The 27943-nt window shown below is 43.1% G+C and overlaps 1 protein-coding gene across 8 annotated transcripts in view; it reads left to right on the forward strand.

Annotated features, from left to right (window-relative positions):
• Positions 1–27815, forward strand: part of LOC123507265 (sprouty-related, EVH1 domain-containing protein 1-like) — a 27846-nt gene extending 31 nt beyond the window's left edge. The window contains exons 1-5 of one of the 8 annotated variants that reach the window (XM_045260036.1): positions 1–725; positions 21401–21584; positions 22211–22379; positions 24037–24092; positions 24896–27815. The exon at positions 1–725 is cut by the window's left edge and continues 31 nt beyond it. In XM_045260036.1, coding sequence (XP_045115971.1) covers positions 706–725; positions 21401–21584; positions 22211–22379; positions 24037–24092; positions 24896–25957 — 1491 coding nt within the window. In that variant the 5' untranslated portion in view covers positions 1–705 and the 3' untranslated portion in view covers positions 25958–27815. Of the gene's footprint in view, positions 726–772; positions 1107–1203; positions 1716–9641; positions 9996–18579; positions 18702–19450; positions 20056–20617; positions 20931–21400; positions 21585–22210; positions 22380–24036; positions 24093–24895 lie in introns of those variants that run through there. The other 7 variants (XM_045260033.1, XM_045260035.1, XM_045260038.1 and 4 more) reach the window with 7 other exon arrangements.
• The last annotated feature ends 128 nt before the right edge of the window (positions 27816–27943 follow it).

The following is a 27943-nucleotide window of genomic DNA, read 5'->3' on the forward strand; positions in this document are numbered from 1 at the left end:
GTTTTGGCGTGGACAGAGCACAGGTTTACATTCAGGGGAGTGTAGAGCTAAGGCAGGAAGGCGAATACGGTGTCCCGCCATCAATGTCCTGCCATCATTGAGTTGAACTAAAGGAAGACAAGCGTACAGGTGCCTAAAGAGTAATTTTCGCTCATGTAAAGTGACGACTCCCTCTATCTTCGAATGCCAAATGCTGCCATAAATACACACGTAAATTCAATATTAACACACATATAGTTTTTCCAGTCCAACTAAGAACATTACGGCATCCAACCAGCCTTGCACAAAGTTACGCTAATGATATACGTGTAACAGAGAGAAACGAGCCCCGACCGAACGTATCTGGAAAGCAGCGAAGGTCAGTGGCATTCAGAAAATTGTAGTGCAGAGTGGCAAGCGGCAGGCGACTGTGTGTTCCTCCGCCGCAGTCCTTGCCTCTAAGTACACTCACAGGGGGAGATGATCCAGCCACCTTCCACTCCTGAATAATGTGAAAGTAGTACAATTGGTGTGGTTATCCAGTGGTAGTCGGAGAAAAGAGGGAGTTTTGTGTGGGACTAGTTTTGGATTGCGCGAGGCGGCCTGCGCGAGTGACTACAGATCGTGGTTGTTGTGTTTGGGTGTTTCCATGAAGTTTAGTTACAATGAAAATGTGCATCAAGAGGGCAATAAAACGCCAAAATAGCCACCTGTACTATATAAAACATGACAGAGGGAAATGATGAGTAAGTATATCCAATGTAAACCATGAAAAACGGCTTAAATCTAGTGAAAATGATGATTAAAACATTGGTGGTGGTCGCCTCATCGAGCCTCCATTTTCTCTCGCAAAGATTCTGGGGACGTCGCTTTGTTGGTAAATGTTCGGTGGCAGTGAGTGAAGTGATTTATACGCCAGAATCATCGTATGACGTGCATTCGTATTAAAAAGCCGGAATTCGGTACATGTTACACACCCGTATTGTCACTTGCAGTTGCCCACAAAGCGGTGTCTCTGTATAGTTATTGGTGGCACACGAAGGTTATAGCCAAGACTGAGCTTTGTAATGTATAAAGTTAACAATGCATTTCCCACTGAGAGCCTCATCGCCCTCGCGGACCACACAGTAAGTACAGTTTTCCCACTTTCCCCTCAGTCATCTCTCCCCTCCTGTGTTGCACCTCGTAAGTGTCAAACCGATCCTGTCTTTCTTCACTCATTCATCCCAGAGTGTTGTGAAGTGCCATGGTGTTTCCTTTGCGCCTCGTGCATGCTTAGGGCAGTGTTGAGTGTCATGTTTTTGCCCCGATGTGGCCTGTGGTGTCGACCCTAGTGGTGTGTGTGTGCGTGTGTGTGTGCGTTTTTGTGGCGGTGACAAGCCCTAGCGACTCGCGGTGAGAGAATTGATGCCTTCATTCTGCTATGGTGGACTGTAGTTGGTGACTGGCTTAGTGTATTGACAGTGCATTCAGGGAGGAAGCTAAGGGCGTGCTGTGGTGAAAGAAGAGTCACAGTGTCAGGTCTAGGGGGCGTTCATTCATTAATTTGGTGGCCCTCCGTGGATAAGGGACCCCGGGAGGCCACCACCACCACCACCACCAGCCGGCCAGCCCGCCCATTGATAAATCTCGCCCCAGCGCTATGAACGGTCGGCCCCTCTCCCTCAAGCCGCGTCAGCCCCGGGGTTTACCGTGAACGATATCTCAATGAAACTCAATGCTGCCCCTCCTACTGTGTGAGTGAACCCTCTCGGGGTGCTGCACTGTACATTTTTAAGGGCGTTGTGATTTTTTCTTGTGTGTGTGTGTGTGTGTGTGTGTGTGTGTGTGTGTGTGTGTGTGTGTGTGTGTGTGATATAGAGATATTAAATAACACCACAACGTATCAAAAGTAATACATTTTTCTATCGTCTTTGCATGCCTTATCCGCAAGTTACAGATATTAATTGAAGACTATCTAATGCGTATGAAGAATGATAAGCACGATTTGTCTTCCTCCTCCATAAACCTTTGCTTGCTTAACCACAGTGAGACCTATTCAATGCCGAACCGTCTTCATGCCCATCATAGTGAAATAATCGTGGTAATAGTGATGGTGGTGTGTTTGATAGCGGAGGTACAAGGCTGGGCGGGGCGGGGTGGGGCACGGGGCAGGTGAAGGTTGAGTCAGTAGTTGTGAATGGCGCAGTGAGGGCTGGTCTTCAGTACTGGTGCCCGGGAAAGAACAAGCTCTCACCCACCACTTATTGATCATGTGTGCCCTCCACTCCCATCCTCACTATTCCTTGTGTGTGTGTGTGAGAGAGAGAGAGAGAGAGAGAGAGAGAGAGAGAGAGAGAGAGAGAGAGAGCAAGCAAGCAATATTTTGATCAAACTCATATGTTATTTTGCTGCCATGAGTAGGAGAAGCAGTAGTGATGGTAGTGGTGGTAGTGATGGTACTATTGCTGCGGCTGCTTATTACTACTACAAGATATTTCTCCTCTTTGTAGTGTCGCCATAAGCTGCTGATACTACTACTACTACTACCACCACCACCACCACCACCACCACCACCACCACCACCACTACTACTAGGAATATTACATGCCACGTGTGTGTGTGTGTGTGTGTGTGTGTGTGTGTGTGTGTGTGTGTGTGTGTGTGTGTGTGTGTGTGTGTGTTTCACTGTTTGAGCTGCTGCAGTCTCTGACGAGACAGCCAGACGTTACCCTACGGAGCGAGCTCAGAGCTCATTATTTCCGATCTTCGGATAGGCCTGAGACCAGGCACACACCACACACCGGGACAACAAGGTCACAACTCCTCGATTTACATCCCGTACCTACTCACTGCTAGGTGAACAGGGGCTACACGTGAAAGGAGACACACCCAAATATCTCCACCCGGCTGGGGAATCGAACCCCGGTCCTCTGGCTTGTGAAGCCAGCGCTCTAACCACAGCTACCGGTGTGTGTGTGTGTCTGTGTCTGTGTCTGTGTCTGTGTCTGTGTCTGTCTGTCTGTCTGTCTGTCTGTCTGTCTGTCTCTGTCTCTCTCTCTCTCTCTCTCTCTCTCTCTCTCTCTCTCTCTCTCTCTCTCTCTCTCGAAGTAACATAGGGGAAGAAATTAGTCGGTGTTCTCTTTGTATGTCAGTCTGCAGTAGATGACGCGTCTTGGTCAACACAGGCACCAGCAACACGACTTTGTCTAAACCATTTGTAAACATTCTTGGGGGATGGCTGATTCTCACGGTTTATATATTTATCTTATTTTTGTGTGTTTGGAAGAAATACCACATCAGAATCGCCACCAGTCAATGATTAGTTTTATTTATTACATTTTATTTTTTTCGTCTTCTCTCTTCCCTTAAAAGAAATGACTTCAATCCTATTTTTTTCCTTTGGAATTGTGTGTGTGTGTGTGTGTGTGTGTGTGTGTGTGTGTGTGTGTGTGTGTGTGTGTTGAAAAATGCTAAACAAGAATGAATTGGTGGTTTGGTGAATGATGGAGGTTATAACGTGGGGTTCAAGGTTCATCTTTATCATCGTCATCTCACACTTGGGCATGTTTAAGCTCACTGTCAGGAGATTCGGTCCATTCTATTCAGGAGACATGTGTTTTGGGTTTTATTGGGATTTTGTATAAACTTTTATTATTATAACTTAGCACGTATATGATAAGTCTTAATGCTTCTCATGTTTAGACGCAGATCAGGTTGTCAGTGAGTCAGTGAAGCAGACATCACATTCATCTGCTCTGCACATCTTCTATTCAGTATTTAGACATTAACTCTTCCTCTGATATTTGCGCCATAACAGTCCTTCATTGGAGACCCATGAAAGTATTTTATTGTCCAGAAATGAAACTACAGGCATTAAAAGACTAAAATTACTTACTTTGTTACTCTCCTTGCCTGGAGTGAGACATCAGGCCATACTGAGTTCAAGAACCACAACATTCACTGAATTAGGTGGGAATAGAAACATATTATACAGAAATTAAACTACAGGCGCAGAAACGTTGAAACTAACCACTCCATTACTAATTGTTGCTCTTAGTGATGCAATAGACCAAGCTAGATTAAACAGGAACCATAACATTATAAAACATTACGTGAGAATAGAAACTACACGTCTTATATTGTGCAGAAGTTAGACTATAGGCGATAAAATGTGTAAACTTATCTATTCCAATACTCCTTTACAGTCATTGCTTAATCAAAATAGAATTGATAATATACTACGTGTTAAGTAGCAAGAAAAACGTAAAATTAAACCACAAGTGCTAAGATATTGTACCTACTAACATATATATATATATATATATATATATATATATATATATATATATATATATATATATATATATATATATATATATTCCATTACTCTTCTGTAGCTATTGTCTATTTAGTTAAGGTCATATATAAACATTGAAAGGGTTAAGCAGAAAAAGTTACTAATTTATTATACATAAGTTAAGCTGCAGTCTGAAATGTTTAAACTAACTACACTATTACTCATTTTAGTTGAAAATGGCGCACGGGAGCACTTAGGCAAGCTTAAGCTGAACTACAGACCATAACTACGAAAGAGTCAAGTGCGAACATAAACATTTGCAGAAATTAAACTACTAGCATTGAAAAAAGGCTCTGAAATATCTACTCCCATAACTCTTAGTGATGCACTGGACCATTTAGTGAAGGATAAGTTGGAACCATAACATTGTGAGAGCAAAGTGGCAGTAAGGCCCGCATTATTATCACATAAAACTATAAGCATTAAAGGAAGGAAGAGGCTTTGAAGTAAGTACTCCCATAGCTCTCTAGAGATAATAAGACCATTTAGTGACAGCCAAGCTGGAAGCATACCATTTTGAGAGCAAAGTGGCAGTAGGGGACATTATCATAAAGATATACGAAAATTAAACTTGAGCGTTGAAAAAAAAGCTGAAATAACTACTCCATAACTCTTTAGTGATGCATCGGACCATTTAGTGAAAGCCAAGCTGAAACCATAACATTTTGAGAGCAAAGTGGCAGGAGGGGACATTATTATAATATAAGCACAAAACTGCAAGCATTGAAAAAAAAAAGCTTTTGAAATAACTACTCCATAACTCTCTAATGATGCACCGGGCCATTTATTGAAAGCCAAACTGGAACCATAACATTTAGAGAGCAAAGTGGCAGCAAAGGGCATTATCATCGCATAAACAAATGGAGAAATTAAATCTCAAGGATTGAAAGAGAAAGAAAGCTTTGAAATAACTATTCCATAACTCTAATGATGCACCGGGCCATTTATTGAAAGCCAAACTGGAACCGTAACATTTTGAGAGCAAAGTGGCAGTGGGAAGGGCATTATCATCTTGGTGCTTGCCTGCCTGTGTTGTGTTGTGAGGTGTGGCTCGTCTGTGTACGTCTGGCAGCCGCGTTCTCTACCTTGAGGTGTCAGTTTGGTGAACTCTTATAATTTTATGAATGAGTCGTAGTGTATATTAAGGTGACTTGATGCAGCGGGTTTTTGCTTCATCCAGTAATATCTCTGCCAGTTAACGTGTTGTGGGTAATGTCGGCTAGATGAAGGCGCTTTTATCATTCAAACCTGAACTTGGGTACAAACACTGCGGGAGTTGTGGATGTGAGGTTCGGTGAATGGTGAATGTTCATTGCGTATATATTTATTTATTCACTTACTGCTCGTGTTGTGGTCATGATTTCTTGGTACACGTTTTGCTAGTATTGATGACAGAAGGAAGGCGTTTTTCTTATCATTCAAACCAGAATTTGAGTATAAACACTATTGGACTCATGTTTATATATTTATTTACATGTTTATTTATTATTGCAGCTTATGTGACATGTTGGTACTCCTGGTTGTAGTTTTGGCGACATAATGAAGGCGTTTTTCTTATCATTCAAACTAGAATTTGAGTATAAACATTTGTGGACTCATATCAAACACTACTGGACTCATATATGTTTATTTATATGTTTATTTACATGTTTATTTATTATTGTAGCTTATGTGACATGTTGATACTCCTGGTTCTAGTATTGGCGACAGAATAAAGGCGCTTTTCGTATCATTCAAACCAGAAAATTGACTATAAACACTACTGGAGTCATTTATGTTTATTTATCTATTTATTTACATGTTTATTTATTATTGTAGCTTATGTGACATTGGTACCCCTGGTTGTAGTATTGACGACAGAATAAAGGCGATTTTTAATATTTACACCAGAACCTGTTATGGAGAACGTATTATTCTGCTAATTCTCTCAAGTTAACCATTTTTTCACTTCGCTGCGATGTCCTGTCACTAGAATATATTGTAGTGTGGTAAATTCACACGTTGATTTACTCTCCTTTCACGTTACCTAACAAAATCATGCTCGTAGAAACACACCACGTCGTAATATTGAATAAGAAGGACGTGGGAGTTGACATGAGGTATATACAGAATAGGAAAACTAGGACACAATGTTATTAGTAGCCATTTAACAGCATCTCGCCCCGCCACACCCTCCCACACCCTGCCATCCAAACCACGCCAGGAGACACGAGGAAAAGAAGAGAAGGGAGAAAGATGATAGTGTAGCCTTTACTGGGGAAATCCATCACTTTACATTGCTTTATAAGGGAATGGACTGGTTGGATGCTGACAGAGAGAGAGAGAGAGAGAGAGAGAGAGAGAGAGAGTGTTTTTAGTAGCCAGATAGTCAAGAAAAGGTTTTATTGACTTATTTATACATAACAGTTGTAATTAAGTTGATATCATCCCTTTCTCTCTCTCTCTCTCTCTCTCTCTCTCTCTCTCTCTCTCTCTCTCTCTCTCTCTCTCTCTCTCTCTCTCTCTCTCTCATTAATATATGCAAGAACTGTACTGAAGGGACTGTTAATACTTCTAATACTCGTGAAACATGAACAGCACTGTTATTAACTCCTTCAGTACTGGGACGCATTTTTGTCATGAGTTTTGTATAAAATGAGGTGATTATTCATTAGATTAAGAAGAGTGTATGGAGGTCAGATGATTAATGGTCACAGTCTTCACTATTTTAATCCCCACACAAGTTTCTGAAGCTGTATAAAATCACCAAATAGCAAGCAGAATTAACATGAAAACGTGTCAAAGTAGTGAAGGGCTTAATGCTGTGTCTTATACCAATGCACGCCTGGCTATCAGTACCTGGCCGTGCTGTGCCAGGTCGACACTGGCCTTGTACGTACGCTGTGGCCAGATCTCGGGAACTGTGTAGAGTAATTGGAGCGTTGACTTTGAGCGGCTGATAATGTTATGTAAAGACTGGTTTTGTTAGGTATATACTGTACATAGGAGGGACACACACACACACACACACACACACACACACACACACACACACACACACACACACACACACACACACACACACACACACAAGCCAGAGGACCGGGGTTTGATTCCCTGGCCGGGTGGAAATATTTGGGTGTGTCTCCTTTCACGTGTAGCCCCTGTTCACCTAGCAGTGAGTAGGTACGGGATGTAAACCGAGTTGTGACCTTGTTGTCCTGGTGTGGTGTGTGTGCCTGGTCTCAGGCCTATCCGAAGATCGGAAATGATGAGCTCTGAGCTCGTTCCGTAGGGTAACGTCTGGCTGTCTCGTCAGAGACTGCAGCAGATCAAACAGTGAAACACACACACACACACACACACACACACACACACACACACACACACACACACACACACACACACACACACACACACATAGAAATTAAACCACAAGTGCTAAGATACTACTACTAATATATATATATATATATATATATATATATATATATATATATATATATATATATATATATTACACCGCGTAGTGTAGTGGTTAGCACACTCGACTCAATCGAGAGGCCCGGGTTCGAGTCCCGGAAAGCGGCGAGGCAAATGGACAAGCCTCTTAATGTGTCGCCCCTGTTCACCTAGCAGTAAATAGGTACGGGATGTAACTCGAGGGGTTGTGGCCTCGCTTTCCTGGTGTGTGTTGTGTGTGATGTGGTCTCAGTCCTACCCGAAGACCGGTCTATGAGCTCGCTCCGTAATGGGGAAAACTGGCTGGGTGACCAGCAGATGACCGAGGTAAATTACACACACAAACACACACACTCGCGCGCGCGCGGTCGTGATATGATAATGATAATATTAAAAATTTCCTGAGAGGGTTGGACATCCGTTTCCAAATAATGATAACGAATATAAAGAATATTAACAAATATATCCATTAATCAAAAGTACTGCTGTTTGTTTACACTGCGACTCATTTCAATTACACCATGTTCTCAAGTTCATAATCTCAAATAAAGTAAGAGAAGAGGACAAGACAGGGAAGCTGCAAGCTGCAAGGAGCCATCGGGTGTACACATGGCAATCTTTGTAGGAAACCCAGTTACCTATTACCACCTGAAGGCCCAATAAATGTTTGACTAGTCGCCAGAGAAGCCCACTCAGCACTGGTCAGCACATCCATGCACTACTATGCTCTCCTATATGCTGATGTCACCAACCTGAAGGGAAGCGATGGGCTGAGTTAACATCACGGCAAGTTTAACCCAGCAAGTTAGGAAAAGCGTCTTGTGTCGGCTGTTCTAAGTTGTGTGAGGTTTTCAAGGATAATTTCATGTTTTTAGTAAAAGTTTGTGCATCTTAAGGGGCAGAACAGCCAAGAGAACCGGACTTTTCTTCTGTAAGATTAGATAAATAGTCCGGATCAAAGGCCAGAAGATTTCAAAATATTAGGAGAACTTACAGGAGATACTTTCGTGATACCAGCTACAGTTTAGTCATTGTTCATTATGAAGTGGGAAAACAGCGATAACAAACCGTCTATTCATAACTGTGGTTAAGAAATAGCGTGGATGAGCGGCAGAAAGTTTTAAAAATGCGGGACAAGAGTTACACAAGATACTTTCATGATTGTAGTGACGGAAGAAACAGCCATGGGAAACTGACTTATGTGACGTTAGAAGAAATGTCCGTGTGAGGTTGTATCGTTCCAAAATAAAAGAACAGCTACACGAGACGCTTTCATCTATGTAGTAACAGTTTGATAAGAATTATGCATTATGTATTGAAGAAACAGCCATATGAAATAGACAATATCTGTAACGTTAGAAAAAATGTCCGTGTGAGGCTGTATCATTTTAAAATACAGGACAGGAGCTACACAGACACTTCCATGATTGTAGTAATAGTTGGATAAGAATTATACATTATGTACGGAAGAAACAACCATATGAAATTGACTTTCTATCTGTAACTTTAGAAAAATATCCGTGTGAAGCTTTATCCTTTCAAAATACAGGACATGACGTACACAAGACGCTGGTTATACACCCCTATTACACTGAGACACGTGTATCAAGTGCCTGTGAAATTAGGAACATTTGTACTCGACTTGTATCCTTAATTATCCTTGGTATGCAGAACAGTGACAGTCTGGCCGGGGCTCTCGCACGTATAGCAGTAGCAGCCTTCTTGCCCGCCCTCCGTCCCTCCAGCTGTCATCTCTCGGGGCATTTCCGATTGTGCATTGTGACGAAAGATGTGATTTGTGACGGCAGATGTTTGGTGTCAGTGTTTTGTGGATTGCAGTGCTGGTGCCACGCCTCTCTTGCCACACACACACACACACACACACACACACACACACACACACACACACACACACACACACACACACACACACACGATGAAGGAAGGAGTGGCAGAACACCTCAACTAAAGACACTTATTTGGTGTCAGCAAAATTGAATTAACTGACGCCTCCCTTTCATTCATCTGTGTTAAGCTGGGGGTACAGTCCATTGTCGCTGTGTAGTGTGGTGTGTGTCTCACGTTTGTTGGTGTGTGTGCCGGCCTGTGTTGGGTATGTGCCGGGCCGTGTGCTGTGTGCTGTATACTGGGTTGTGCTGTGCTGTGGTTGCTTTGCTGGACTGCCACTGAAGGATCATAAGGGTGAAGATTTAACAGCCATGGCAGAACGATTTGTGTGAGAGAGAGAGAGAGAGAGAGAGAGAGAGAGAGAGAGAATGTAGCACAATATACTTTTTTCAACTTGCAAGACATTATTATTATTATTATTATTATTATTATTATTATTATTATTATTATTATTATTATTATTATTATTATTATTATTATTACTACTACTACTACTACTACTACTACTACTACTACTACTACTACTACTACTACTACTACTACTACTACCATCAGTGAACAGTATTTGCCTGACAGTGACAAATACAAATCTAATCTGTATTAACATTTTTCCTTGAAACTCCTCTCTCTCTCTCTTTTTGCCAATCCTCCCTGTCTACTCGTCCCCTCTCTCACTCTCCCTCACTCCCTCCTCTCACAGCTCTCTTACACTCTCCTCTCACAACTCTTATCACTCAGCCTCCTCACACTCACGCTTTCGTACTGTGCAAGATATTCGGAATCACTTCTACGTTGCACCTCTTCTACTATTACAATCTAAAGTCAAGTTGAAGTGACACAGATTTTTAAGAATATTTCCTTGATTGTAGTGACAGATTATCAAGACAGATTACCAAGACGTCTACGTTATTAATAGGACAAACACTAGAGAACTCGGCTGATTATTTATGTGGCCTTGAGAAACAGTCGTGGTGAGAGAGCAAAGCGTTTCTGAAATATGAATACTGGTCTGTTTCCCTCTCCTCGCCTCGCACACACATTACACACTCCCAGAGGTTCACATTTCAGACCTCCCTCACTCTGTCACACGATGCGTCACGCTGGCTCACTGACCTTCTATTCAGATGTTCAGTACTGCCACACGAGTCGGGTTCTGTTGCAGGCAGTGTGGTGGTGTGTTGTGTGCTACAGTGCTTGGTGTCTCAATATTGGCAGTTGTGGATTAGTCGCCTATGGTTTCTTGTAAAGGTTTTTGCTGACGCCTGATTGCTTGAAAGTTGGTGTAAAGTTGCAGTCACGAGTTTTGGTTCTGTTGTATTTTTTATATGGTTTTGTATTGTGTTGTGCTTTTGTTTTGTATTTATTATTGGCAGTTGTAGAAAAATTATCTTTCATCCGTAGTTTCATGTAGGCATATCTTTGTTGATGCCAGGTATTTAAAATTGAATTGATATATAAACATTGTTACAGTTGTAGATAAAGTCGTGTGTGTGTGTGTGTGTGTGTGTGTGTGTGTGTGTGTGTGTGTGTGTGTGTGTGTGTGTGTGTGTAAAAAAACAGGGCATTGCAAGTTTGAATGATCCAGCAATACAGAAAGTTGGTAAATAGACAGTAAATAACTTCAACACAATACTGGTCTGTGTTAGAAGAACCTCACCCAGCTTCAGATCCTTATGTTGGGATTAAAATAGTGAAGACTAACCATTAATCTTCTCACCTCCATAGACTCTTCCTAATGTCAATAAAATCGTCTAATCATAACCACAACTCATGATAGAAATGTGTTCCAGTACTGAAGGGGTTAAAACACTTCCACGATGCAATTCCACTGTTTTTACCCCTTCAGTACTGGAACACATTTCTATCATGAGTTGTGGTTATGATAAGACGATTTTATTGACTGGGAAGAGTCTATGGAGGTGAGAAGATTAATGGCTAGAGTCTTGACTATTTTAATCCCAACATAAGGATCTGAAGATGTCTAAAATCACTAAATAGTAACCACAATGAATAGGAAAACGCGTCATGGTACTGAAGGGGTTAAAAGATTCTATAGCCAAAAGTACACATGTTTTTCAGTATGTTTTTAATGGTTATAATGACAAATGACTGTGATTTCTGCGTTATTAAAAGAAAATACTCTTCTTTGGAACCCGACCAGTCATCTCTGTGGCCTTAGAAAATAGTCATGGTGAGAGTGTAAAGTGTCTCTGAATACGTCCCTAACTCATTCACTCATTGAACACCGGTGGCCATTCACTCACTCACTCCAGGCTTATCACACCGGTGCTCGTCAACAGCGGAGGGTTGTCTCAGCGGAAACACTCTGACAAACACCAGTGATTCATGGCTTTGGGTTTTTCCACGCGTGATAAATGAATATTGTTTTGAAACTTATTTTTGTAGATAAACTTTTCCGGTTCCGTAATCCCGAAGTTGAGAAAGAGTATTAGTAGTGTCAGAGAGAGAGAGAGAGAGAGAGAGAGAGAGAGAGAGAGAGAGAGAGAGAGATTATATACTTGGGAAATCGAATGTGAATCAAATATGTATAGCGTAAACTATAGTGGCGATGGTGATGGTGATTGTGGTGGCTTAGTAGTAATGATGAAGGAGAAGAAAGAGGAGGTGGTCAGTCAGTCAGTCAATCAGTATGGTAATGGTAGAAGTAACAGAGGAGAAAGAAGTGGAGATAGTTAGTCAGTCAGTCAGAATGATGGTAGTAATAATAGTAAGAGGAAAGAAATGGAGATGGACAGTCAGTCAGTCAGTTAGTCAGTAAGATGGTGAGTGATGTTGAACAGAGCTTCTGGTAAGTGACGGGAGGCAGAGAAGGGAGAGAAGAGTGAGAGGTACTAGTACGTGCAAACCTCTCACCACCAGAGATTGTCCCCCTTGTCTGGCCACGCTGTGAGGGCGAGAGGGGCTGGAGGCGTGTCCAGTGGAAGTCACGTGGAGTGTTTGTCACGCCCTTTACCACGAGGTTGTGTGTGGTGTGTCCGTGAAGCTTATCTCGTGTGTTGTGAATAGAAGTGGCCTGACCATAGCTAGCCTTCCATTCACCTGCTCAAGGCTTTGCTGGGATGCTGTTCTCAAGTGTCCTAGTGCCATATTCAGAAACGCTTCCCTTTCTCATTTCGACCACTTTCAAAGATTACAAAGACGATTAGCCGAATTTTAAAGAGTATTTTCAAGTTTGTAATGCAAAAAACTTGTTAACGTGTCACTAGAATTGCATAAACATCCTTCAAAACCCGTGTCACTTCAACTAGAGCCCTTTGGAAATAATGGAGGTGCTGTGTTGAAGTGTTTGAGAATATGGGTCTTTGAGAGAGAGAGAGAGAGAGAGAGAGAGAGAGAGAGAGAGAGTTGTGTATTGTTTGCTTTACTTTTTTTTTTTATTTGTTTACATTATGATTTGACGTCATGTTTGTGGTATGGTTTTTGATCGTTTGTTGTAAGTGAGGCTCTGGTCAACCCCTTCAGTACTGGGATGCTTTTTTACCTCGAGTTTGGGGTATGATTAGACGATTTTATTGACATTAGCGAGGTCTGTAGAGGTCAGATGATAAAATGGCCACAGTCTTCACTATTCTAATCCCCCCACATAAGTTTCTGAAGCTGTATAAAATCACCAAATAGTCACCAGAGTGAATATGGAAGCGTGTCATGGTATTGAAGAGGTTAATGATTACAAACAGAAAACGGAGGAAAGAAAATTATAGAAAAAAAAGGAGGAAGGCCCTACTGAGGTGCCATTCCACTTATTGTTTGTATCAGACGTCATGGTGATACAAATGTGGTGTTCGTCGTATCTTATCATACTTGACATTGATTTGAGTGTTACAATGCTGCGATTTTTTTTTACTATTTAACTTACCACACCACCCTGAGCATCCTGTGTGTGTGTGTGTGTGTGTGTGTGTGTGTGTGAGAGAGTGTGAGTGTGAGTGTGAGATTCACCACCACCACCACGGTCGCCTGCTGGTCATCCAGCCAGTCTTCCCCATTACGGAGCGAGCTCAGAGCTCATAGACCGATCTTCGGGTAGGACTGAGACCACAACACACTCCACACACCGGGAAGCGAGGCCACAACCCCTCGAGTTACATCCCGTACCTATTTACTGCTAGGTGAACAGGGCTACACATTAAGAGGCTTGCCCATTTGCCTCGCCGCGCCGGGACTCGAACCCGGCTCTCTCGATTGTGAGTCGAGCGTGCTAACCACTACACTACGCGGTGTGTGTGTGTGTGTGTGTGTGTGTGTGTGTGTGTGTGTGTGTGTGTGTGTGTGTGTGTCACGGGGTTCTAGTCACATGGGCCCTTCCGCCGCCAGGATCTACCAGCTTCCGGTTGGGCGTGGGAACGGAACCCCATGTCACCCCACACCCCCCCATTTCTCCATTCCCTCTCCCCCATGGACACCCCACAGCCATCAACGCCAACGGTTTTGCTTATCCCCTTCCCTGTCCGGCCCTCCCCTTACCCCTCACCCTGTCCTCGTCCCTGTCTCCTCGCCCTCTTCTCATGACAGACTCCTTCACCCCTTTCCCTCCTTCCCCTCCCTCCCGACCCACCTCTTCTTGATTCTAGTACCCGCATCTACTCCTCCCATCCTCCTCCTCCTCCTCCTCTTTCCGTTTCTTCACTTTCATTAATTAACTTCTTGTTATTGTCTATTTATCTGTGTTTGTCTATCTGGTTACCTATGTGTAGCCGTGTATCTTTATTTTGGTATTACTGTTGATTCTTCTACTACTACTACTACTACTACTACTACTACTACTACTACTACTACTACTACTACTACTACTGTAAGAGGGAAAACTGACCAAGGACAAGAGTAAATTTTAAAAAAGGCCCACTTATTTCCTAGTTCCCTTGCTACTACTACTACTATTACTGCTGCTACTGCTGGGATTGTGTTTATTTGCGTACGTCTCTGAAATATTCTAGTCCCGGTTGTCTCTTTGTTTCTCCGTGTCGCGCTGATTCACAGGGAGGAGTGGGAACGAGACGGGTTTGTTCAGTGACGGGCGGGGGTCGAAATCAGCGCTGTTCCCAGGGGTCAGTCACTGGATGGAACCTGGTCACTTCCTCTCGCTTCCGGTTGTTGTTTTCTCTCTCTCTCTCTCTCTCTCTCTCTCTCTCTCTCTCTCTCTCTCTCTCTCTCTCTCTCTCTCTCTCATCAGTTATTGTGTTTTCTCTTCTTCATCTTCCGTAAACTGTAAAACTATTACTTCCTTTCCTCCTCCTCCTCCTCCTCCTCCTCCTCCTCCTCCTCCTCCTCCTCCTCCTCCTCCTCCTCAAACGTTACCCGACACTTTTCCGGAGTAAATTTTAAGTCAGGTACTTGAGAAGGAGTGGGCTCTCTCTCTCTCTCTCTCTCTCTCTCTCTCTCTCTCTCTCTGGTGATAGGGATTTAGGTGCGGGCGTGGGCGGTGGTGGGATGTGGGGGGGCGGGGGCGTCACATCCGGTGCGGTAATGCAGGAGTGGGCAGCCAGAAAGAACGCTCTCTCTCTCTCTCTCTCTCTCTCTCTCTCTCTCTCTCTCTCTCTCTCTCTCTCTCTCTCAAGCCTTATCTCGATCTACTGAGGCGCCTGTTCGTGTGATTTACGGGATGGTATTATGAAACCCTCTAATCTCTAGTCATGACTGTTTTCCAAGGCTACAGATAATATTAGCTGGATTTTTCTAAGAGTTTCTCCTGTTGATCGTATAAAAATGTTAATCTGTCACTGAAACCATGAGGAGGTCCTTTAAAAGTCGTGTAAATTCAACTACAGCCTTTTCCAACGCTATGAGTGTTCTTCAAGGCCACACATAACTTGGTAGGTTCTCAAGAGTGTGTGTGTGTGTGTGTGTGTGTGTGTGTGTGTGTGTGTGTGTGTGTGTGTGTGTGTGTGTGTGTGTGTGTTAGTAAATGTTAATATGTCAGGAATATAAAAAAAATATCATTAAAACTTCCTTCTTAACAAGTCTTTTCTAAAACGCTCTACTCTATTACCACGTCAGTTTTGAAAGATGAGGGGCAGATGGTGTGAAGAAAAGGGAGATGTGTGTGTGTGTGTGTGTGTGTGTGTGTGTGTGTGTGTGTGTGTGTGTGTGTGCTCAGGATATAGATATGTGAGAAAGAAGGAAGTGAAAGAAACAAGGAAGGAAAGAAAGGAATGAAGAGAAGAATTGAAGTGGAAGGTCATAGAAGCTAATATTTTCCACTCATTCATTGACTGGAGGTGCCCTGTGTGTGTGAATGAGTGCATCTCTCTCTCTCTCTCTCTCTCTCTCTCTCTCTCTCTCTCTCTCTCTCTCTCTCTCTCTCTCTCTCTCTCTCTCTCTCTCTCTCTCAGCTAAATTAACCCCATCATCACTGTGTCCCTTTCTTGGGTTGCACTGGTGGTGGTGGTGGTGGTGGTGAAAGCAGCCAGATTTACCTTTTGTCTCGATTTTCACCTCAATTTGACAAAGCAGCGTCACTCCTCTTCCTCCTCCTCCTCGACCACTCCTCTTTTCACTCTCTCCTTGCCTCCATCTCAGTGACTCATAAGCACCACGCGAGGGAGGTGTCAGTTTGGATCACACACACACACACACACACACACACACACACACACACACACACACACACACACACACACACACACACACGAACAAAGACTACTATCATTGGGGAAGGAGAGATAACAAGGCCAGTCAGTGAGAGGAAGAGCGAAGAAAGTGAAACCAAACGACGCATTGTGGGTCAGAAAGTCGCAGTGGAGGTTGAAGTAGACTAGACTGAACCTAACCTAACCTTAACCTAACGCAGTGTAAAACCTAACCTGAACTAACTTTAACCTCTTCAGTACTGGGACTTTTTTCTTTTTTACCTTTAGATATGTGTACGATTAGACCATTTTATTGACCTTAGGAAGAGTCTATGGTGGTCAGAAGGTTAATGGCCAAAGTCACTTCCCCAGCATAAGTTTGTAAAGGTGTATAAAATCACCAAATAGTAAGCAGAATGAATATGGAAACGCGTCATGGTGCTGAAAAGAGAGAGAGAGAGAGAGAGAGAGAGAGAGAGAGAGAGAGAGAGAGTAGCGTGTGTGGGTTGAAATGGCAGAAAGAGAGAGTAAAGATGTAAAGATGTCCTCAGTCTCTCCCTCCCTCTCTCGTCACAACTCTTCTACCCGCTCTCCTTTCCTCTCCCTCTCTCCCTCTGTCAGGTAACATGGTCCGCGGTGTCCCAAAATATGTCTTACCTGGGCAGCGAGGGAGGAGGAGGAGGGCATGTGAGCAGTGAGAGGAAAGGGAGGGGGGGGAAGAGACACAGGCAGACACACCCTCCTCCCCGTCGACTGGTGAATGAATGGAATTCTTCCCGACCTCCTCAGACCCCTCCCCCCACTACCTCCTCTTCTCTGCCAGCCCCCCCATCCCCCCATTCCATTCCCCCTCTACCACCATCACCACTTGGCTTCTCGTCGTCTGCCTCCAACCAAATACAGCCTCCTCCTCCTCCTCCTCCTCCTCCTCCTCCTCCTCCTCCTCCTCCTCCTCCTCCTCCTCCTCCTCCTCCTCCTTATCTACTCCGTATCATTCCACGTACCCAAGACAAAGCAACCTCATCACACACCACCATACTCTGACAACACGAGGGGGTGGTGGTGGTGGTGATGGCGATGGCCTTGCTCCTCCCCCTGCCCATCCCCCAACACACACACACACACACACACACACACACACACACACAGCGTTTGAGAGGAGTGATGTCAGCTGCCTGTATTTACTTCTTTATTATGTGTACCTCTGTCTTGAGAACATCCCCGTGTGTGTGTGTGTGTGTCGGGGCAGACTCACTCACAGCTCTCAGGGACTTGTTTAGCTCAGCGTGGCCATGACTGACTGAGTTCACCGTTAGGTTTAGTTGGAAATCCCCCTTTAGTATAATGTGCCGCCAGTGTGTGTGTGTGTGTGTGTGTGTGTGTGTGTGTGTGTGTGTGTGTGTGTGTGTGTGTGTGTGGCGGCCAGCGATAGTAGGAGCAATGGTACAGTGAGGAAGCAACAGGATATAGTCATTACATCAACAACACCCCACCACCACCACCACCATTCACTCACTCCGTCACTCGCTCGGCCTCTGTCAGCCAGTCAGGACACCCCTTTAGTGGGAGGGGTGCTGATCATAACGCTAAAAATGGAGCACTTCCTGAGGCCTGTCGTTCTACCCTACACCCTGCACCATACCACTCCCTCTCTCCTCCTCCTCCTCCTCCTCCTGCCACTATCTTATCTCTCGAGTCTCTCATTCAAGAAAGCACTAGAGATTTTGTCTGGCAGTATTGTCGTATTACATTATTTTGGCTCTCTCTCTCTCTCTCTCTCTCTCTCTCTCTCTCTCTCTCTCTCTCTCTCCAAAAGCATTACGGTGGGTGATTTTCATATGAATTTCCAGTTCCTTGAGTTGTTTTTCTTTATCATTCTCGTCTGCGTAGTGGCGCCTTCAAAACATGTCAGTGAGACGTGCTTGGATCCTGATACACTTTAATGCTCGTGTGTGTGTGTGTGTGTGTGTGTGTGTGTGTGATAATATTGGTTTTCTTTTCTGAGTTTTTTTTTATACCATGTGGGCTTTTCACGGGAATTTATGGGCTAAAGGGGATATTTTTTGGGTACCCCCTATCTCAAAGCCCACCCACTAGGAAACCGTTACCCCGAGTGAGAAACCCCAACCTACACTCGGACCGTGTATAGGATACGAACCCGTGCGCTTGGAGACCCCTCGGATCCCAAAGCACGCATGGTTCCACTGTACCACGGCGGCCCCGTGGAAAAAAGCATGAACACTTGTTGTTTGGAGAGAGAGAGAGAGAGAGAGAGAGAGAGAGAGAGAGAGAGAGAGAGAGATTATTGGGCCAGGAGCAGGAATAGTATGCTAGTCACACATGTACGCGATCTGGCAACAGTGTAAGACTTGTCGGCCGGCGGGGGAGCAGAAGGCAGTCGTATTGGCATGCAGTCTTACATCCATTCACAAATTCCATCCTGAGTAGTGAGTGACGGAGTGGTGGAAAAAAGAAACAATAAGTGATTCACTGAGGCGCTGCGCTCATATTATTATTATTATTATTATTATTATTATTATTATTATTATTATTATTGTTATTTGTCTTACTACTACTACTACTACTACTACTACTACTACTACTACTACTACTACTACTACTACTACTACTACTACTACTACTACTACCACCACCACCACCACGCCATCCAACTTTAGATACAATGTGGTGTAGATTTCATCACTTCTGGGTGGAGTTGATGAGCACTTTACAAAATAAATAAAATAAATCAATAAATAAATGAAAGGGTGTCAATATGAGTTCTGAATAAGTGTTGGGATGTCTTCAGTAGGCTTCACCCTCAAGAAACGCCTCTTTTTACATTTCTTTTACGCTAATTATTTTTAAGTGCACGACACACTGATAATTTACAACGAAGCTACAATGGTGAATTATAATTTTGATGCAGGTCCTAGAGTAAGGGTCTGAAGCTTGCCGTTAGACGCAGAATTAAGCGTACAGTTCCATTGATAAAGACGTGTAACCGACCATCGGCTTGGGATTTGAGAGGTTTTGAGTAACGGCGAACTGGCGAGAGGAAGCTGGCAGGGAGTGATCTAATAAACTATTGATGTGGCGCGCTCTTATGGTCTGTGAAAGCTTGTTATCTCATTATTATTATTATTATTATTATTATTATTAGTAGTAGTAGTAGTAGTAGTAGTAGTAATCAGTCACCACGCATCTGTTCGCCGCACCGTCACCACACAATCACCACCACTCCTCCGTCCCCCTTCACCTCCCTCCTTCCGCCCGCAAGGTATCAGGGTATTTCCTCTCCCGGCTAAGCACTTCCGGGCCAGCGTTTACCCCAGTCGGACCTTCTTTCATGTGTGGGAAGCCTCCGTGGGCTGACAGGGAGAAAGGAGCGCATTTTGAAACACTGTGCCCCACCTCAAAAGGCTTTACTTGAAATAGCACGTGTTTTTAAGGCAGTTTTTTTTTATGGTTCTAGTGGCAAATTAACAAGATATTCTCATTATTATCAAGAAAAACACCCTTGAAGACTCGGTTATTCACCTCTGGTCTTTGTAAATAGTGCGGTGAGAGAGAAGCCTCGTATAAATCTTCATTCTGGACTGGTGGTGGAGACTTACAACCGCGATATTGTAATACTGGTGGTACTCAGGCGTGTTTGGTGATGTTTGCGTTAGATTGTACATGTGTTATGCGGAATATGTAACGTGACTAGTCGTGTGTGTATTGCGAATGTGAGTGAAAGAAGCACGGATTGTGGAAGACAGCAATGGTTCGCTGGTCTAGGCTCTCCTCTTCTGCAAGGTTGGTGGTGTTGAGGACTTAACTTTGTACAATACTTCCCTCCCTCCTCCTTCCTCCCCTCCCTCGCTCCCTCGCCTTGCCTGCCCCGATTCCAGCTGTCCAGTAAGGGCCGTATGCTGAGACACTTTAGCTTCTTAATTGTTTTCAAAAGTTTCCGATGATAAGTCCGACGTCTCTCTCTCTCTCTCTCTCTCTCTCTCTCTCTCTCTCTCTCTCTCTCTCTCTGACATTGAAAACCCTAACTACTTACATTAGACCCCGTTAAATAAATAAAGTTGGAGTAATGTTTGAGAATGCGGTCCTCGGATATATTTAAGCCTTTAACTTATATGCACCGACTCTACTCACTCTTATCAAATTAGTACGATCTTGGACACCTTTTATTTTCTTTACATTTTTATTTTATTTTATTATTTTTTTTACTGTAAGACTTAAGAAGGTAAAAGGTACTTGATTGTGTCTCATAAGAACAAGGATGGTGATGTCAGAGCTCAAAACAGTCACAGATTCAACAGCACAAATTGAATGTTACGTAGTTGTTTTGTTTTTTTGTAAGCAGAGGGAATCGATGAGAGCTGTGCCCTCCCCAGTCCCCACAAAACCCCCAATGAGGTTCTCAGTGTAAGGTATTGTGTATAATGTTTGAAGTGAAGATGCAAGCTTGAAGGATGTCATAAGGCTGAAGCATGCCTGTTCCTGAAGCTGTGTGTTTTATAAGTTGTCATGGACCACAACTGGTGTCCTCCCTGACTCCTCCACAGGCCCCCTAACTGCATGCCACGGACCAGCCCCTGCAGCGACCCGGCCCACAAGTCTTGATAGCAGTTGTGTGGTGAAGTCTTGGGCTGGTCCAGGATGCATAGATGTTCCCAAATGTACTTAATTTTATGTTTACAAGTTCATGAGAGTTATATTAATGTGTTATCAAGGTTCTGCTCACTGATACCTTACCTAGTGTTCAGTTTCTCATCCTAGTGGTGTTGAAGGCTCAAATATCTATCTAATGTTTTGAAATGTATAGCATATTGTGCCTTAAAGCTAGATAATGAATAATTTCCAATAGTGTATCATGTCTATTATTTTTATGTAAGCATTTAATTAATCACTTTTTTTTCACAGAAGTTCAAATATACAACTGGGTCCATCGTAATAGCCAACACAAATCAAGTATCAAAGACAAGCATTCACTTTAACTTTGCTTGTAACAGTGATGGCTCTTTATGGAAGCAGTTATAGTATTTAGTTAGCACTAGCATATAGGCCAATAGATACACAGAGTTTGTAGTACAATATGCAACCTCATGTAAGTCCCACACTCACATTTTAACACTTGGTTTTGTTTCAGCGGCAACTATTTGGTTCGAGTGCGTGCTCAGGTGATGATGCGTGATGACAGCACAGGTCTTTGGGTGCCCATGGGTGGGGGCGGCCTCTCCAACGTGTCTGTCAGGAAGCGCGTCATCCAGCCCGACCTTGATGACTCCAAGCATGAATATCTCATCTACGGGAAGAGAATATCAGATCAGACTGTAAGTGTCTTTTTTCTGGGATTACAAATGCTCGTCATCTCTTTCTGCAGCATTTGTCTAAGTCTTACACTGTTCCCCAAGTAGTGATGTCATAAAGTCTGTGAAATTATAATGTGTATAGATTGAATTGAAATTAATTAAGACCAAGAGTAGTTAAGGGTATGGTTGATGGAAGCTGTTGTCTGATACTGTTGATTGTTGAAACACTGTGAAATGACATTATGACATCACTACCTGTGGCAGCTGTACATATACACACCTACCTTGCCTTTGTGTGTATTGAAAGTGAATAATCCTGAATAATTTGTCAGTTACAGGTGAATAGTCATCTGTCCATCCACCAGAACCTTACATATGACTCTGTACACAACTCATGCTAGTACTTTTATCCATTAAATGTGTATGTATTTATGTATGCATGTATTTCAAGTTGGTACCTATCCTATCACTATGAAAATGGAGCTATACATAAAGGTCTATAGCTTAGATGTATTGGTCTTTGTAAAAGGCAGTGCTTTGCTATACTTTAATGAGTGAATTTTGTGAGAGCTTGTTGCTGGTAGAAGGGCTTAGTGGTGCAGTAATCATAGTGAATTGTGTCTAAAGTTTGCTGTTCTTCCTTGCAGGTAGTACTCAGTTGTACAATAAAGAAGGACTTTGAGTACTACAAAGTGATGCCTACCTTTCACCACTGGAAGACTGGGGACATGAAGTTTGGACTAACATTTCAGACAGCAGCCGATGCAAGAGCTTTTGACAATGGCGTCTGCATGGCTTTCGATGACTTGGTTGAGGGTCAGTACAGATACTCCACCTTTCTGCCAGCTAATACTGCCATTCACTTCCTCACCTTACTTTTCCACATTTAGCACACTCGTTAACTTGATTTTTTTCACTTCTTTTAGCACTGCCATAGATCATCCTTCCCTCATTATTAGTGTCATGTATTCTCACTCCTTTGTTAACTTTCTCACTTCATTATTCCACTTATAGAACACTTATTTGCTTCATTTTTCACTTACTCTTGCTCTCCTCACAAATAATTGTTTGTTCCTCCTCCTCTTCACATTCTCACTTCTCCCTCTGCTGATAGCCATGACTTGAGTACATCTAGGATACCTTGTCCATGCATTCTTTTCAGTTTTCCTACTTTACGTCTGTCCTTCATCTTTTTATTTGTTATTATTTTCCCATATTGAGAGGTCTGCATGATCTTGTGAACTTACTTAGCTTCTAAGCGTATTCATTTTCTGAGCATGATAATTCCATCTTTGGGTATTCTTTATCTAGTGCAGTTTCACAATTTGTTCCTCCATTCTTATCATCATGCAAGTCTAAGGTACACATGAGATCAGTGCTGCTAGTCGTCTAGGTTTTCCAGGAGGGCAAGATAACAATTTTCATTTGACATTCCATAACTATCCACGGCTAGGTGAACAAAAGCTTCGGTGCAAAACAAGACAAACCCAATTTATCTTTGTTTGGCTCATAATTCAAATCCAGAACCCTTCCAGTGTGAGCCTAAGCATGCTAATGCCTATACCTGAGAAATGGATATGTATTAATTGTAATGGTCAAGACTGCTTCAGTACACATTGCTTAGAAAATATTAGACTTGTGCTATTTGGGATATCATTATAAGATATCATGCTGAAAAATGTAATGTACTTTGTGGATGTTTGTTCACAAATTTATTTTACTGATGGGCCTTTCGTTTTATCTCCCCTCTTGCTGCAAATTTTGGATTATTGGTGAGTTCTTTGGATGTTTAGTATCATGTAGGGAAAGTTGTAATGGAGGTGAATGAAAAAATGTTAGGTAGAAATTGGAGTGTGGTGATTGTAGAAAGTGGAATCTGAATCAGCCAGTGTTTGCAGATGATGCTGCACTGGTGGCTGATTCAGAAGAGTGATCAAGACAGCTGGTTGAGGAGTGTGGAAGGGTGTGTGAGAGAACAGTTAAGAATGAAGTAACAAAATACACGATGTTAGATTCTAAGAGGATGGATGTGCCTTTGAATACTGAGTTGCTTGAGGAGATGGAGTGTTTGTAAGTAATGAGAGTCTTTTCCGTAGAGATGTTTAGGTACACTTTAAGAGTCAATTTTGTGTGTGTGTGTGTGTGTGTGTGTGTGTGTGTGTGTGTGTGTGTGTGTGTGTGTGTGTGTGTGTGTGTAATGAAAAACTTTATTTTTTTCTGATAATGTAATATATTCAGATTTTATTTTGCAGGAGCACAGTGTCTCACTTTGTATTTATCATGCATTCATTCCTTCTTTTAACTCAAAGTTTAAGATGAAGAGTTTGCAGGTAGCTCTGGTCATTGAAAAACAAAGCATGTTTTTCTCTGAACTTTTGTACAAACTCCTGTATATGTGGCATGTGTACGTCAAGCCATGTGCATTGTCAAAAGAGAGAGAGAGAGAGGGCTAAGATGTATCTTTCTTTTACAGGTCTCAATGACTTGCCATCGTACCGCCATGGCCTCGATGTAGAAAAAGTATTTGTGGTAAGTATCATCACTTCGAGGTGGTGGGTTGTGGAAGTAGACTAGTTGCAGGCTGACACACATACACAAACACACACACGTACACACACACTGTCTTCCTGAGAGCAGGGATCTGGGAACATGGACCACATTCCCGGGAAGGGAACACCATTGTGTTGTGTATTAATGGAAGGAATTTCCATTTGTTGCTTGTCAGTTTTTTTAATATTGCAATTCTAGACATTGCTTTCATTGTCCTGTAATAAGACATAATGTTTTATTATTTCTATTTGAAGTTTTAAGTACTAAACACATTGATGATATATATCCAAATTGGAGAGACCCGCCCCCACATAAATATATTCAGTAAATATATTATGCATCTTTATAAATTTTATAAAATATGTAAGCTTCATGGTTGACATAATGAAAAATATGGTTTCCCTAAAGAAATAAGTTATTTTGTTCAGCAGGCAGTCCCTTTCAGCATGAAGCCAATCCTATAACCTGCATGTAGTCTGTTGTTTATTTGGTGTTACTTTCTCCCAGTTTTGTACCCACCTTGCCATTAACACTGAGCCCAGGCCATGTTTCTGGGACGTTTCTTTCCATCGTACACGCTACATTACTTTGATTTGTATCCAGCACATGGTAGACAAACACAAAGTTAAAGTAGTATTTAAGTTTTACCTTTGTTTATGATTTTGACAAATATGGCATCTTTTGTTTGATTTTTGTTTAGTTTGTTCTCCAGATATTTTCAGCATGTGTAGCAAGAAGCCGTGTTATTAATAAATAACCTTGACAGTGATGGTGATTTGCAGACGGTCCACCTTCCTCCAGTGGAAAGAGAAGGCCCACGGTCGTCATCGGGGTCGGTCACCACCAGCAGCAGCCGTCACACACCCACCGTAACTCCCATCCAGACCCCAGACCACCCCTCCCACCCCTCTCACTACCACCACCACCACCATCACCACCACCACCACCACTATCCACCACCACCACCACCAGGAGGAGGAAGTGGGGTGGGGGGGGTTGTGTCAGTGGGAGGAGTTGGCATTTCCACAACAAACACGTCTTCTACCCCTCCTAACCTACCCGCCACAACGACTGGGATGACTCAACCGTATCCACACTCACACCCACACCCCAACCACCACCATGATTACTTGCACCACATCACCTTTCTGCCGAGACCCAAGCCTCCCTTGCCTCCCAATATCAAGCCCCCAGACAAGCCAATAGAACCAGAATATGATCACAAGCCTGAAAACCCTCTTGATCTCCCTCCAGACCAAGACAAAACGAATGTTACTGTAGACCCTTCTTCTTATGTCCAATTCGAAGAAAACCCTCGCCACCACTACAGCTATCCAGTGGTGGAAGTAAAGCCAGAGAAGAGGGACATTGCATCTATCAAGAAATATCAGAATCCAGACCTTGGTAGGGGAACTCCTTCACAACCTATGGTCCCACCTGTTCCTACAACCAGAAGACTACCAAAAAAGGATAAGAACAAAAGGACCATAAAGGCCCGTTGCAAGCATTGCCAAGATATGTTTACCTATGACAAAAATTCACGAGGCAGTTGCGAATATGCCCCAGATTGTGTGCGTTCAGCCATCGACACGCTTACTTGCATCACTTGTGCACAGTGTATGTTGTACCACTGCATGAGTGATGCAGAAGGAGAGTTTGCACACCATCCATGTGAGTGTGGGGGACCTGGAGGCACAGCAGATGAGTCATGTGGGCGGAGGTGGCTGGGATTGACCCTGTTATCCTTGTTGGTGCCATGCTTGTGGTGCTATCTTCCACTACGAGCATGTCACCAGGGTGCTGTTGCTTGCGGCCTGTGTGGTGGAAGACATGAGGCCTCCTGACTCACCGCCCCCATGCATGCCCCTGAGGAGGAAGAAGAGGATGAGGAAGACGATGAAGATACCGTATTCACAGTCACAGGAAGCCCAGCACTGCACTCCCCTCAACCGTGGGGAGATCAGGGGGGCGGCTCCCACCAGGCAGGGGTGGTTTTGGGCATGTATGTGGATGGTTGAACAGTTCTAGGTAATGCCTGGTTTAAGTTATGTAGCCAGTGAGGCATTGTGACTGGGACAACAATGTCCACAGTGTTAACTCGAATGTGAGGGTGCTGCTAGCTGGCACGGATGTTTGTCAAACAGCCTAGTGGAAAGAAGAGTGTAACTGTGTGATACAAGGAGTGTGAATGTTACCGCTTTTGACTAAGTGGCTAGAAAGGACACAACGGTCTGAGTGTTCTATGTACCTGACGGCCACACTCCGGCCTCAGAGAGTGTGTGTGCACGTGTGCGTCCATGTGCATAGTACACACACTGCCGTACATGGCCAGTTCTAAACTCTTGCATTTGGAAACCCTTGTTCACCTATATGTGAGCTGCTGTGTAAGTGGTGAGTCTGTCCGCCTTGGCCTATTAAATAATCTAAAGGGATCCCAATTTTTCAAGGGCTCAGGAGAAATTGTGACACCCTTTGGAATTGCTGTGACTTTTTGTATGCTTTTAATTATCATTGTGATAGATGTTCTATATATTGATAGCTTTAGCTGGCCAAGACGGACAGGTGGCCAAGGCAGCTGGACTGTCACGTGTCACATAATACCTACGTGAAGGTCTCACTTGCGTTTGCCTTACATGCCAACACTTTGTGTTTAGTCTTTGGGCGAGGATTAGTGCCGTGGTCACCATGTGTATGCCAGACAACTTTATCAAGGGTTTCCTTTAGGTGCTAAAGCACAAATCATGGACTTTATTTTTATTTATTTTTTGAGTAATTTAAAATCAGTTGTGTTACAGTTAAAAAAACATTTTCTACACAACTTTGTATATAAACATGTGTAAGGCAGTTGCACTGTGAAACATAAAATACAAGGTGGTTTGGCTTCTTTAAAATCAAACTAAGGTAATGATGTAACTACATATTGTAGTGATCAAATGATAAAGACTAAACTTCCAAATTTAATTAATGTATGGAACACTAGTGGCATGTGAATCAATGCCCTGTGAAAATCCTTTAACTACTGTTGTCACAATTACTGCATATATTGATAATCCCCTCATGTATGATTACCAAGAAGAGGCCAATTTTGTGTACAACCTAGATGGTGGCCTAACCAGCCCACGGTCACACCCAAGATGACTGCAGGCCTCTCAGGTGTTCCTTTCCAAGCTAAGCTGAGTAAGGAGTAAGACACTGACTGCTTTTGTCTTGTAGGTTGTGACCTGGACTGACATAGATGTTTTTGGTAGTGGCCGTTTGGGAGCAGCTAGGTCGTCACCCAGGTAGGGTTTTGGGTCTGCCTGAGGCTCCAGATACCTAACATTATCTTATTTTGAGGTAAAGAGGTGACTCAAACCAGCATAACCCTGTGGGACGACCTGGTGCACAGCTCCTGCACCCGCCACTCAGCCACCCTAGTCACCAACAAAATTGCAACTAATGTCAGCAGTCTATCATTTTGTTTTCTTTGCAACAATTTTAAGCAAAAAGTCACAAAACCTGTAGTTTCATTTTACCTATATTGAAGATGTTACTCTTCCTCATAAAGTATACCTAAGATTATTTTGACAGCACTGTTTTCAAGCAATTGTTTCAGTGTCTAATTTCCATTTTCCCTTTGTGAGTCTTGTCTAAATCATTGTCATATAGGATGTAACCAAAAGATTTTTGAAAAATAATGACAACCAAAGACATATCCTATAACTATAGTGTTTTATCCCTCTTGTTTTGTTGATCCTTATTCAATCATGGTTGTGGTCATGGGAGGGAGAAGAGTATCAGCAGGCACCATTAACCCATTTAGGACTCATTATTATTATTATTATTATTTT

This window comes from Portunus trituberculatus, chromosome 21 (assembly GCF_017591435.1).
Source record: "Portunus trituberculatus isolate SZX2019 chromosome 21, ASM1759143v1, whole genome shotgun sequence".
Lineage (NCBI taxonomy): Eukaryota > Metazoa > Arthropoda > Malacostraca > Decapoda > Portunidae > Portunus > Portunus trituberculatus.